Below are 15,067 nucleotides of genomic sequence, written 5' to 3'. Positions count from 1 at the left end.
ACTCTGTGTGATTAAAATTTTGTATGCAATTCTCAGTGGGGCATGCAGTAGCGTAGTTTGTTGGGGCACTATGCTACAAGCCAGAGGGTAGAGGGTTCGAGTCCCGATGAGGTGGATTTTTATTTTTTCAATTTATCTAATCCTTCCATCCGCACTATATGGCCCCGTGGGTCGACTCAGCCTCTAACAAAAGTGAGTATCAGGCTCATTACACAATTGTTTCCAACCTCATGTCACTTTTTCATCCTCAAGTGAAATATTCTCCTTAAAACCATATTCTCAAACATCCGCAATCTATGTTCTTTCCTTAATGTGAGAGCCCATGTTATACAACCACACAAAACAACAGGTAAAATTACAGTTTTGTATATTTCAATATTTCAGCATTTATATAGCAAATAAAAGGCTACCAGATTCTGAATAGCACAACTGCAAGCGTTCTCTACATTTAATCTCTTGCTAATTTCTTGTGAGATGATTGTTATATAGCCTATAAAAGACACAAGCAGGGCGCAGACATATAACATTCTCCATGAATGTAATTTTGATTTGTCACTGTCTTTCCCAAATACTTCAACTTTTCACTGTTTATCCAATATTTTATAATTTCGCATACATGGACCTGCCCCTGGGCATATTCGTCATTACCAATACTCATTTAAATCTGTTAGGCCTAACCAGTCGGTATAATAGTGTATCTCACGCTGAACAACATCCGGCAGGAAGATTGTGGTATCGCGTACGTTTCACGTAAGCGGGGCATTAGGAACATTCTGAATATCCTGTGAGGAGGTCGTTTAGCGAACTCTGTGATACCCGCCCACTGTCCTACTTTCAAGTATCGCTCTATTTCCGCAGCAGACAAGTCGACTTCGTCGAGAGACAAAGAACATGATTCTGTAGGCCTCATTTTTACTTTAGCTCGTTTTATTTACTGACAATGGATGGATCACGTTAACGGGTCTGGGAGAAACGAGTGACGATTGTACGAGATTACCAAAAAAAAGGTAACACTGTGCCTGTGTGTTCAACTGAGCACCAAGCATGGAAGATGTATGAATAAGTGGAGGCATAGCTTGACGCCTTCTTAACTTCGGCACAATGTGCGCGTGATGGTCGGTTTCAGGTTTTGATCACTTTAGACCCAAATAAAGAGCTCCGTTCCACCTGACAAGAGGTTAGCGTGCCTCTGAGACGAGCTGGATCAGGTGGAAAGAAATCCTTTTCCTGCTGGAAATCGAACCGCACTCGTCCCAGCGCGTATCTAGTCACTATATTTACTCAGCTATCGTCTCTTGGTTACCAAAACCAAATATAAACAATAGGCTATAATACAGTACAACATAATTACGTGGTGCGTTCCGTATATAATGCCTCTTTTTTTATGTGTTAATATGTAACGTCTGAGCTGGATGTTGGTGGTGTTGTAGTAAAGGTTGAACCTTCCCGCCAATGTACTGTTAATTTGGTTGTCGTGCGACAGATAGCGACAGCAGAGCAGTCTACCAAAATGGCGTCTGACATAGAAGTGCGTATGAAAGAGAAATGTGTTATTGAATTTATCACTGCCGAACAAATTGTACCCATTGACATCCATCGACACTTGCTAAAGGTGTACGGAGACAATACAGTGGATGTCAGCACAGTGATTCGGTGGGTAGTGCGTTTCAACAGTGGCGAAAGTGAAGTGCACGACAAGCCACGCAATGGGCGTCCCTGCTCAGCTGCTACTCCTCACAAGGAACAGCGCCCCATCCGAACAGATCAGCAGATAACGACCAGGGACTGTCAATTCTGAACGCTACAAGACGACGCTGAATAAGCTGAAAGCCCGCATTTCCCGAGTCAGGCCAGAGAAGCAGACAACCTTTCGCTTGCAACACGATAACGCTAGACCCCATACCAGTTTGGCGACCACCGCGCACATTGCAAAGTTTGGCTGGACTGTCCTACCACATCCACCTTACAGCCCCAAATTAGCACCTTCAGACTTCCATCTCTTTGGGCCTATGAAAGACGGACTACGTGGGCAACATTTTCCAGACAACGATGCTGTCATTGCAGCTGTAAGAAAGTGGCTAGCCTCTGCTGGCGCAGACTTTTACGGGCGCGGCATACAGGCTCTTGTTCATCGATGGCAAAAGTGCATAACGAATGGTGGTGATTATGTAGAAAAATAGATGTAAGTAGCTGAAATCTTGCTCTATTTAACTGCGTTATTATGATTTCTGTATCTGTTGTAGTTTTCTTTAAAAAAATAGGCATTATATACGGAACGCCCTTAGTTCTTGTATTATATTTTTATTAACACTTTGTTTAACGGCGCAATTAGTAACTTAAAACACACAGTACAGCGTCAAATGACTGGATGAGAGTGCATAATAAATAGGAAAGGATTTGGAAGGAAGCGATGGTGGCATAATCTCAGGTACTATCTCGAAATTTACTTGCAGGGACTACGGAAACACATGAATCTGTCAGGATAATTGGTGTCCCGACCCAGATTCGAACCGGGCAGCTCTGGAATGTAAGTCATATGCATTAACGCTTGGGCCAACATGCTCGGTAATATAAACAATGTATCAATATAAATATAATATGATTTAATAACATAAGTACCTGAAATAATATTAAGACTGAAAATGAAATACGAATAAAAGCATAACCTTACAAAAGTGTCTATATATGTAACTTTAAATGAGTGTCTGCTTCTAGGCCTACTCCATTTTACTTTGCTCATAAAATTGTAAGCACGAGGAGTGGAAGATCAGAAATTCAAGAAGAAACAAATGTATTTTGTTTTATTTTAATAACACACAAACCATATGACGACTAAGCAAATAGCTCCTACTAAACCTGTAACATCAGGAATCTTACAAACAAGCTCTCGCTTTAATTTGTACAGCATCTGCACAAATACTATTTGTTACGTCATAGGGATATCCACAAAGATGATAACATTACCGCAGTGACAGTGCAGTGGGTAACGAACTGCGCAAAACATGTCAGAGAACTGTGTCTGCACTAAAGAACCAATATCGTATTGTCAAAAGCTATGGTACTGTCCATATGTAATACATACAACAATCGAACATTCATGACAAATCACAAATGCAATTATATGGTACCATGTACAATTGGAAATTACTTCGAGCTTCCAGCACCGCAACTGGAGAAAATACAGGGTGATACAAATCTGACAAGATATAAATGCAAAAAATGCAATGACTTTCTTGACTCGATGCATGACATGAAATAAACATAATAATATCACAAGAGCAGAAATGACTGAATTATCAGAACGATTAAGAATAACAGCACACCCGCCGAACTTGCGGGTCATTCCACAACGACTGGAATATTTAAGACTGTCTTATTCGAAGAAGGGACTTGCATGAACCAAAGTTTTCGAACTTCACAATCGTCAGTAATAAGATCAGTCTACATAAATTTGCGGAATATCATACGCCAAAACACAAATAAGAATAGAGGCAAAATATCCAACACAAAACTTTAATCAAATGTGAAAATATGTATTAGCATGAAATCTGCTGCAAGAAATATCCAAAGGCGGTGCACTATGAAATGGCAAAGTTCGAACGACTACAAACAGTTACTAAATAATTTACAACCATCCAATCAAAGATGGAAGAAAACATATATTATTACACATACGAGTATTTAAAAGAATTTGGAGAAGGGCCAAGAATAAGGAATTCGACACAAAGAAAGCCCGTCATAATCCAAAGAACTGATGTCAATGGCTTACACATCCCCATTTCAGTCTATGGACAAAGCAGGAATATAATGAACAATGTGGCTGTTAGCAAACACGATACATTTTACAATGCTAAACCACAACAAAAGTGAAATCAATAAATGACTGGTTTTCGAGAGGAAAATTCTAAGAAAAAAAGGTTGGCCCAAGTAAAGAAAATGACAGCTGGCGAATGAAAACAAATCAAGAATTAAATCAGTTAACTAACTATAGAAATATTATAAATTTTATGCGTGCACAAAATTCTCATGGCTTCGCCACGTAGAAGGAATGCCAACCAACAATCAGTTAAAAGTCTGTATTCATGGATACCATTAAGTACAACGCCAGTGGGCAGACACAAAATACGATGGGAGGAAGATGTTAAAGCTGACACTAAGAAGATGAAGGTACCAAATTGGAAGATAACAGTCCAGGATAGGACCAAGTGGAAAGGTGAGGTTGAGAAGACCAAAACTCTACGTGAGTTGTGGCGCCAAACTAGAAGAAGAAGAGGAAGGAGAAACGATAACAAAGTTAATGACTATACGAAACGGTCAAGATGTTGAAATATTAGGAAGCAGCACTTCGGTGGTTCCCTGAATGTCTTGAAGAGTTGCCACAAAAAGGGCTTGAGGATCTCACAGTGGTGGTTATGAAGAATTCTTTCTTCTGGGATATAATGCTGTATAGCTCGTTGAAACTCAACCGACGTTTTGGAAGAACATGTCGCCTCCATCTTCAGGGTCAAAAAATAAGCCGACCAAGAAATCAACGTTAAAGCAGGTGGCAAGCACAGCTTTTCGACCTTTGAGATGGAGGCGACATTTCCTCTGAAAGGTCGGTTGACTTACAAAGGGCTACAAGGCGTTATATCGCAGACGATAGAAATCTCGGTAAAGATGGAGGACGACGTGGACACGTCGGAAGGAACAGGGGGGGGGGGATCTGCCACGAGGATGAATTTGGAGGATGGAGAGGTAGTACAAGGTGTGTAAATAACCATATCATGCATGTGCTCTTACGAGTAAACTACTGAATAAAGTAGATGTGGGTGGCACTTCGTATTTGGGAGGTCCCATCCTCAAATCTCGGCCCGGTGACCAGCTGGTTCGACGTTTTCGTGGTTATCATTCCCCCCACGCAACTGAAGGGGTAGTGCGTGTGCCTCACGTTGAGCACGACTACTTCCCAACACTTCCTTTCCAATCCATTATTCGCTTACCATCTTGGACGGTATTCAGTCTGAGTTGTTGGCAGAGTCATTAAAAATAAGCAAATAAATAAGACGAGAACACTAGCCAAGAAGGGTGTGGTAGCGCACAGAAGAGCAGACGCTTCAAATTAACTCTCACATGCTGCTTCCAAATCTGGGTACAAATACTTCCACATCACGTTACAATTTTGCGTACTGAATTTTGAGCAAAAAGAGCACATTTCTTTTCATTTTTACATTTCCTTCTTACTGGTAATGTTCTTATAATTTATGATAACCAGGAGATTTTGTTGGCATGACGATGACCACTTACCGCGATTAAGAATACATGGATATACACCTCCACTCCTGATACACCTGCGTCACGTTGTGCTTAATTAATTAACGAGGTAGTTATTTTCGTGGCTGCCCAAGAATATGCCAAGCATCAACAGTCAAGGCAGAAGGGTGATCATCCACCATACACTGCGCATACACTGCCTATAAGATGATGATATCGTCAACAAAACAAAACAAACTCGGTGGTTTAGTTCGCAAGTGAACTATACCGACCGAGCGACCGCCGCTTGTCGGCGAAGTTAGTGCCAGCTTTAGCGGATAGAGGGCGTCGCGTGGTAAGCGCAACGAATCCCCACGGCCGTTAATTTCGGTTTTCTAGACCGAAGCCGCTACTTTTCCATTCAAGTAGCTCCTCAGTTATCCTCATGAGGCTGAGTGGACCCCGTTTCAGACCCTCTACTTCTCAGAAAATCTTGTAGCGCCGGGAATCGAACCCGGGACCTCTGGGTCTGTAGCCAGGAACTCTGACCACTAGACCAGAGAGGCGGTCCAGAAATACCAAAGACCATCCTTATTCACGGGCTCCATATCAGTGATAACAGACGCCTGTTTGATAGCACATACATTCGTACCTCAATATCATATTACAACGGAACTACTTTTACTATTCATACAAACAACTGAGAACACCTCGTATCCATAAGCACACTTGGAAACATGAACCTGGGGCATCACTTGCAAATGCAATGGAAAACCAGAGAATTCAGTGCCCCAGCACTGGATGCAGATGGAATGGTTGGTTAGTTTCACACTCAAGAGGCTGGATAAATCCAGTGCCGTTCTGCGCATGCCGTTCTTTTCTCACACTACTACCAAACTCGATGGCCAAAAACTGATCAGTGTAATCCAAGCTATCATGTTTCTTAAGCATTAAACCGCATTCTCAGACGTAAAGGGTCTGTACAGCTTACAAGTTAGAGATGATGACTAGATCATAAACACAAACTTTCATGTTTACACTTAACACAACATTTTATACAATTACTGACTTTTTGGACATCATCCACCGTCGTGATTTTTTACTTAAAAACATGTGTTTCGGAAACTGGATTCTGCTTCCATCCTCAGGTAGAAGCCTACTTAGACGGACTCAATCGACAGAGCTAGTCCCTATCTCCGGAGATGGGCGTTATATGCCAGAAGACAGCATCCTTCGCAACGACCGCTGTGATAACCTCAAATCCTACAGCTAATTAACGACTCCATACAGTACAGCCCTTTTGAGAAAACCGGTCAGGATATTCCTTGCCGCTGATGAAACAGTGACTCTGACACCTCAAGCCAAAACTCTAACTGTATATAACAGTCAGAGTTGCAGGATCCGAACTTGATCTTATAGCAGGAACCCTTGACCCTTTCGTTTGGCTGCAATGGGAAGAGAGAAGAAACAGTATCTCCCATCCTGGCTTCAGAATCAGACCTACGAACAGAAGTAACTCTTCATAGACAGGTGGGTCCCAAGTACAAAACCTGAATTCTACGTTTTTTTTTCTAAATTTCATATCTTAGGGTTGAAAGGACATAAAAAGGATTTTAAGAAAAGCGGCCCCTGTAATCACAGCTGGATCAGGATCAGATGCCGTTAAATAAAGAAGAACATTTAATTTAGTTCGTGTTTTCACATAAGAAATAAATCGAATTTTTTCACGCGGCTTTGTTCCGATTTCTGTAAAGACAAACATTCTATGTGCCACGCAATTATCTACGGTAGGACATCTGACAGGGGAAATAATTTTCTCTTCAATAACACTCCAAAACGGCCACTCATACCCATTCAGCTTCCTATATGACGGCAAGTAAGTTCCTCCCTACGGGGGGTCAGAGCGGCCATCTCATTTGAGCGTTTTATCTTACAAAGTACGGAGCTTTACCACTTCGCCCTCCATACGGTTTCATGGCAAGCCTATTATACAGAAGGTCCCTTTAAATTACCATAGAGTTGCGCAATTCCTTTTCTCATATCTGCAGTTGGTTTTCGTGGCTGGGAAGCTGAAGAACGTGTGTGAATATCTTCCATATTCCTAAACACAACGTAAATGCATATCTGGAATATAAGCACTCTTCTACAACCAACTTTATGAAGCGGAATTCTCCCTGACAAGACAACAGTCACTTGGCTGACGCACCTTTTTGAAGCTCGAAGGTTTATTGCCGCGTTCACGAGAACATGCCATTGGTACTTAGCAGAAACTGATGAATCCACTCCACATATATTCTGTCTCTTTAAGATGATACACTTTAATATTATCCTGCAACCTACGCCCACGTCTCCAACAGTTATCTTCCTTTCAGATATCCAGCTACGAGGATGTATGCATTTCTCATTTCTTCCATGCGTGTCACATTATACACGTACGCCTGTCTCATTCTCTGTGATTTGATCACATGAATAGTATTCGATGAAAAGTAGCCTACAAATAGTGAAGTTTCTCATTACGCAATTTTATCAAAAGTCCTGTTATTTCCTGTCTTAGGATCAAGTTCCCCTAAGCACACCACCCTCGATCTATGCCATCTCAGGGTAGGGGATCAGTATCCGCACCACACAAAACACAAGGTCTTCTATACATTTTGAGCTTTAAGTTTTCACAGAAGGTTCTTATCAAAATGACAGTAAACACACTCGTAATTTCTTTGTGAATATAATTATGTTTTGTTATAGAAACCCAAAGGATCCGAAGTCGAAGGCTCTATGTAACATTTAATAACATGTCATCCCTTTACGGTGAGGAGCTGCTGGCCCCTGCCCAACTTCCAAACTGGAGTATCACCCCTTATCGGCAGTTTGAAACTGTCCATTTAGAACACTGGCTATATCTTTCTTATCTAGAGGCTGTGTTCCGCAACTGAGGATGCCTCATGCCGGGGTGACAAGGGACTCGTATACGTTTGAAATAAGTATCATGAGATTTCAGGACTTGAGACACTTCAGTTCGTTTTATGGTTTACAATTTATTAATTAAACGGCTACCGGCAATGAACTCCTTTTGAAATTACCTCCTGTTATGTAAGCCGAAGGTTCATCACTCTGCTCACAAGAGCCCGACACTGACCCATATTACTTGCCAAATTAATCAAATCCACAGCCTCCAATCCTATTTCTTTAAGCTCACTTTTAATATTATTTTCCAATCTAAACCTTGGTCTTCCAAGCTGTGGATATACACCTCCAAATCGTTCTGGCATTGGAAATGTAATATATTTTAAGCCTGGAACCAAGTCAGCACAGAACGGACTTGCCGCCGAAGACACTACACGACCACACGACAGCTGACCGTGATTACATACCGTTTCATACTATCGAGCGCCGGCTGGTAGTTCAGTTGCCACTGCGACGTGGTGCGATACGGACGGACCTAACCGCAGTCTACCAGATGTGACAACTGAACAGCTTCATCAGTAACTATCGCGAACACCATGGTGACGGCATACCTGAGGCTCGATGTGAACACATAGCAGTTATATGTGCTGTGGAATAACATTACAACGAAGATATACTACCAAAATTTTCATCGGCAATTTACTTTGCGTATTTTATAGTGTGGAATTTGTTAAAAATGATTCTCAAAAGAGAATTTGGCCATCTAGTAATATTCACAGCTGTACTGCTTCAGCTAGGTACGTATCACCGCAACATTAACTATCTATCTACCTATCTATCTATGGCTCTGCAGCCCTTCGTTGGGCATTCGCCGCTTTTCGGTTTCTTAATCCTATACACAGTCGGTAGGACTCATTGGATGGGGGATCAGCTCGTCACAAGGCCTCTTATTTATGGTTCTACAGCCCTTCGTTGAGCCTTCGCCGCTTTTCGGTTTCTTAATCTTATACACAGTCGGTAGGACTCACTGGACGGGGATCAGCCAGTCACAAGGCCTCTTATTTATGGCTCTAGAGCCCTTCGTTGGGCCTACGCCGCTTTTCGGTTTCTTAATCTTATACACAGTCGGTAGGACGCATTGGACGGGGGATCAGCCAGTCACAAGGCCTCTTATTTATGGCTCTACAGCCCTTCGTTGGGCTTTCGCCGCTTTTCGGTTTCTTAATCTTATACACAGTCGGTAGGACTCACTGGACGGGGATCAGCCAGTCACAAGGCCTCTTATTTATGGCTCTACAGCCCTTCGTTGGGCCTACGCCGCTTTTCGGTTTCTTAATCTTATACATAGTCGGTAGGACGCATTGGACGGGGGATCAGCCCGTCATAAGGCCTCTATCTATACAGAGAACAAACGCACACAGATTGCGATTCGAACCCAAGACCATAGTGTTCGAGCGGGCGAAGATGGTTCATACCTTAGACCGCGAGGCCACTGTAATCGGCCGTCACATTATCTATTTCCAAGGAATGCAGGACTTACTTAACGAGTAATGTATAAGGAGTGGACCATAATAATCCGGCCCTTGCATTGCGACCTTCAATGATCTATTGTGCTTAACTTAATGAATAATGAGGCGGTCTGTATAGGCAAAGGAAAATGACTGGGACAAATCTTCGTACAATCATCTTAAATTAGAAAGCTACTCTATATTTTAGTAGAGACTGTTAATTGTATTAATTATATGAAGCTGACAAATTGAAAATGTGTTCAGGCATTAAAGTATCTCGTGATTTTTATAATAATCACAAAGCATACGTATAAAGTTAATTTATCGAGGAATTGCCCTCTGATTCCGTTCTTGGCGCTGAAGGACGAGGAAAACAAGTACTAACTAACTGAAGGCTCCATTACAGTAAGAATAAATACAATCGTGCTAATGATGCAGCCTAACTAATTAACAGCAGCCCATGCAGAAGAGTCCCACCTGAGAAGATAATGGTTTACTAACACGTTCATACGAGCCCGCAATGAAGCAGCCTGCCCCTCTTAGGCTGGGACCACACGAGCGCACAAAATGCGTCCGTTGTAACGAACGTCGTGAGGTCCGTTGTAGAAATAAACAAGAGAGGCGAATGCTACGCTTCCTTCTGGCTCCATGGCAGACAAAAAACTACGCACCGCATTCTGCAACTGTGTGGTGTCCTCAGCAACGTCCGTCATAAAGTACGTTCGTTGCAACGGACGTACTTCGTGCGCTCGTGTGGCCCCAGCTTTAATCCACTTTCTCGACAACAAAACCAGCAATGTTTAATGAACATGCTTATTATGAAGGTCAGAGGAAGTGGCTGTAGCATTATAAATACGTGTACGTGTATAACTGGAATAATATAAAGCGGAAACACTAAAATACAAAATAACTGTTACTTGGAAGTCATATTACCTCTTCGGCAGGACACGTACGCACGTAAGAGGTACGAAAATTCCCGCGGGACAAAATGCGTCTGTTTGCAGCTAAAAAACAAATTGAAGAAACGTAAAGTGAGAAGTGTATTAAAAATAAAGTACGCCAATTTCATGTAGATTTATGTAACCGTATTTGACAGACCTATTATTAGTAAGACTAAGGCTGGGGCCACACGAGCGCACAAAATGCGTCCGTTGTAACGAAAGTACTTCATGACGGACGTTACTGAGGACACCACACAGTTGCAGAATGCAGTACGTAGTTTTCTGTCTGCAATGGAGCCAGAAGAAAGCGTAGCATTCGCCTCTCTTGTTTATTTCTACAACAGACGTCACGACGTTCGTTACAACAGACGCATTTTGTGCGCTCGTGTGGCCCCAGCCTTAAAGCAATAAAACCGGCCCTCCCCAAGCAACGCGAAATATAATCACTATCAAATTACGAGTAAAGCTGACGTGCTTAATTAAGCACCACGCTATAAATACGAACGGGTGAGCAGAGGTAGAGTCTTAAGCATTCTTAACTTGGACAAGACTTGTAGGTGAGTGGCCACTTTCACGCTCTGGCTGTTTTATTACTAGTGTCCACCGGATACGAGAACCGGCTGAAGTGTACTGCAACTATTGTGTAGTATCTAATTCTTTCTTTTCAAAGCACTGCTTTTGTAGCCAAAATCAAAGTGAATGTGAACCAATAATTTTCACGAATATGAAATTACTTAATAATCACAGTGAACAGAAAGTAAATTAATAATCACAGTGAATACAAACTAATTAATAATCACAGCTAATAAAAAAAGTAAGTAAAGCTTTCCCTGTAGCAGGCCGTGAAGGCCCATAGGGTTGTGAGACGTTGAGGGTCCCACATTATCTAGACAATCGGCTCAATGATGGCGGTAAGGTTGTCAGCCTTACGCGCCGGCCGCGCTTTACTCCCCAGGAAAATTATTTAATTAGTTCCTGGTACTCATTTCGTTTAGAGGCTGAGTAAACCCCAGGGCCTAGTGCGGCTGGAAGGATTAGGTCAATTGAAAAAAATCCAGTGACCCCATCGGGACTTGAACCCGCGACCTTCAGGCTTGTAGCATAGTGGCTCAACCAACTACGCTACTGAACTGTTTATTAATACTTAATAAGAATTAAACTGACCAATAACCACATTCATGTTACACGTTACTTTGAAAGAGCCTCCACTTCAGCATTAGAACAATTTTCTATTTGTGGAAATGTCTAAACATTGACAAAATTAACCTTGGTAAGGTAAACAGGTAAAGTTGTCCCTGTAGTTAGCTATGTAAGCATTACACCATAAAGGCGTATAGGGGAGTGGGTGTATAGACCCATGTTTTCTTGACCTGGGCACTAGTTGGAGGAGAGTGGTCAGCTTCACGTCCCTGCTCTTTACGCCCGGGGAAAGAGCCCCCGGTACCCATTGGACAGGAGGTTGGGTGGACCCCAGGGCCGGTCTGAACGACATGCAGAAGTGAAAATTCTTGACTCCATCGGAACTCGAACTCCGACCCCTCGGTTGTTCAGTCAGCAGCTAGTCGCTGTACCGACTGAGCTATCCCAGCTCACTATTAACCTTGGTATAAAATATAACTTATTTGATTTCCCAGTCCGCGAGAAACAAGACCTTCAACTAAGAACAATGTCACATTAGCATTCTTCGGCAAGTTGTTAACCTGAGCAAAACTGGTCTTTAATGATGGTTTGACTGTCTCACAATTTCAAAATTTTTTCATAATGGTTAAGTTTCTAGCACACGATCATGAAGTATTTCCCTCCACGATGAGTTAACTTTTCTGATGACAAATATCACTCAATTCAAATTCGCTGTCATGTCTGTTTTCGTGGGTATCCGACTAACGAGTTTGAGACTTGGTGTCAGATGGTATTGAGGTTAATGGCCTGCAGACAGATGGCGCCTGAGATAGTCTGATGACTAAACATTAACTCCACTGATATATGCTTATGTCGGTGACTAATATAAACACGATTACACTGAAAGTGACTAAGAGAAGAGACAGTTTAGTCGTTTAACGATTAGTGTGAAACGGTATAGAAACAGTACCTGGAATAACGCGTTTGTGTGATTACCTCATCCTATGAAAGTAAAATCAGCATGTGTATGAATTGCCTTGGTGCTGTCCCGATATGAGAATAGTTGTGGTACAAACAGTAAAGTCAACAAAAGGGTTCATAGTTATTAATAAACAGAAAACACTCGGAACATTTGATATCACGTTCATAAATGCCTGATTTTTTGTCGCCACTAAGCAGTGAGAGTCGGTAAATCAGTTTGGACCAATCAGGACCAAGAAATTTTTCGTTTTATAAGTAAAATGACCGAGCAAAATTATTTATGACTACTGATTGTTAAATGAAACAGTATTCTCCTGAATAAATATGTATTCATGAGGTCTCATTAAATTTTACACACATGTGCAACACTATATGAATGATATCCGAAAAGTAAAGATACGAAGTCCAGAAAATATTTGTAAAGTATTTTTTGGAGCACTTTTACAACACACCTTTATTTACTTTTCAACAGTCACCATGGATTGCAATGCACTTAGTGAGCAAGGGAACGAGATTTTTATTCCAGCGTCGTAGAAACATCCTGCCTCCTCTCTTAGGAGAAGAGTTCTTGACACTTCTGGACACTGTTGATGAAGTTCATCGGCGGTCAATTGTCTGTCAGCACGAAAGTTTTCATCATTTTTTTTGGATGATTTCATCAGTCACAACGGATGACCTTCAACTCCTCATTTCATTATGAACATCCCTTCTTCCAGCTTCAAATTCACGACACCATTTTGCCACTGTTCATAACATCTTCGCCGTAAACAGGAACAAGTTGGCGATGAATTTCAGCAGCAGTTTCTCCTTTCGCGTGAAGAAATCGCATTACTATATGAACCTCACATTTGGCGGGATTTTGAATCGACACGGCCATTTTAAACACAAACACAAGCACAACGTTGCCGTGCTCTGGCCGGTGAACTGAGCTCTGTCATATGGTTCCTATCTCAGCACTACCATTCCTGGGAGGGAAAAAATCCCTTGCATATTTTACTGGACTTGTATCGTCACTTTCCGGATATCCCACGCAATAGTATTGATAGCAGTAATAACAATAATAATAATAATATAACAGAAAATGGAACTAATTTTCGTATCCGAAGCATAATCTTTAAACAGTTTTGAAAGACCAGGATTACTGGGTTTTGGACTTTGCCCATCATCCGGTATTATATTTAACACTGAAGAACACAATGTTTCGGATACTGGATCCGTTTCCGTCCTCAGGTGAAGGGGAGGGAGACATCTACTCTGTTGGTTCCGTTAGGAAGAGATAACCCCAATCACTGTTCTTTAGAATAGCGGACGAAGGACAAAGTCCAAAACCCAGCAATCTCAATTGTTACACATCACTGTCAGGGCCCTTTGCAATCTATTTCTAAAGCTGATAGCATAGAATCACGGGTCAATTATAATTTAGTTACGGAAGGTTTGTAAATTTCAAATTATTACGAGTTGTGAAATAATTTCATAAGTATAACATTGTGCAAGAAATTATTCCAGACCAGTGATTCTCAACCATTTGCATCTTGCGTCCATCGATTATTTTGAACAAAACCCGTACACGGATCACAGTAAAACAAAGTCTTCTCTCTAATAAATAATTGTATTCGGCAATTATTTAAATTTTAGTATCACATTAATCATTAATGGAAGTTCATATTCGGAGATTTCGCGTGCCACTCAGCTGCCTGCCGAGTCTCATCAGTGCGACGGGGTCTCACCGGCCGAGAAATATTGTTCTAGACCAGCCGTGTCAAACATGCGGCCCCCATAGCCACAAAGTGCGGCCCCTCAACTTTTAGAGCTAATTGATATTAAAATCAATATTAAAATTTTAGTAGAAATATTTTTTGTAAAGACAATTTCCGAACAGACCAGAAGACAAGAAGTCTCAGGCAGACATAATTTAGCAGGCTGCAGGAAAAGTTATTCTGACAACTGCAGAAGGGTTTGTCCAACTAACGGTTTGTAAAGTTCGTGAAGGACAAACTATTGTATTTCAGAAGGTTAATGCACTGAAATCCGCACAGCCTCACCACCCCAATTATTTCCAAGAATCCCTCTTGGAGTCGTAGTAAGAATGCAAGGAGGGGGGCAACTGACAGACAAGTGCAAGGGATTTCTACCTTCAAAACTAGCTTGCAACCCCCAGCCATTGTCTAATGGGCTGCTAGCAAACTTTCACTTTTTTGACCATTGAGAAAAGATACACCTTCCTACTAGTCCGGTAGTCTCTTGTACATTGTCATTCAGTTCATTTTCACACAGCGACAGGTGCTGATGTTACACTGTGATGAACGTATAAGGGTTATAATTAAACATTAAATTATCAACTACGAGTTTTCTTGTATATGTACAGTGACTTTTAAAGGGCAATGT

At 41.6% G+C, this 15,067-nt stretch overlaps 2 protein-coding genes across 3 annotated transcripts in view; one reads left to right on the top strand and one right to left on the bottom strand.

Moving 5' to 3' along the window:
- Positions 1 to 15,067, bottom strand: part of LOC111867562 (rabankyrin-5) — a 139,393-nt gene that overhangs the window by 40,427 nt on the left and 83,899 nt on the right. The window lies entirely within an intron of this gene.
- The window catches only part of LOC111867563, a 69,943-nt gene continuing 63,491 nt past the window's right edge, over positions 8,616 to 15,067 (top strand). Inside the window, exon 1 of the mRNA XM_023857547.2 lies at positions 8,616 to 8,930. Within this exon, the coding sequence (XP_023713315.1) occupies positions 8,870 to 8,930 (61 nt within the window). The 5' untranslated portion in view covers positions 8,616 to 8,869. The remainder of the gene's footprint in view (positions 8,931 to 15,067) is intronic.

Source organism: Cryptotermes secundus, unplaced genomic scaffold (assembly GCF_002891405.2).
Source record: "Cryptotermes secundus unplaced genomic scaffold, Csec_1.0 scaffold480, whole genome shotgun sequence".
Classification (NCBI taxonomy): Eukaryota; Metazoa; Arthropoda; class Insecta; order Blattodea; family Kalotermitidae; genus Cryptotermes; species Cryptotermes secundus.
This window is presented reverse-complemented; position numbering and strand designations above follow the sequence as displayed.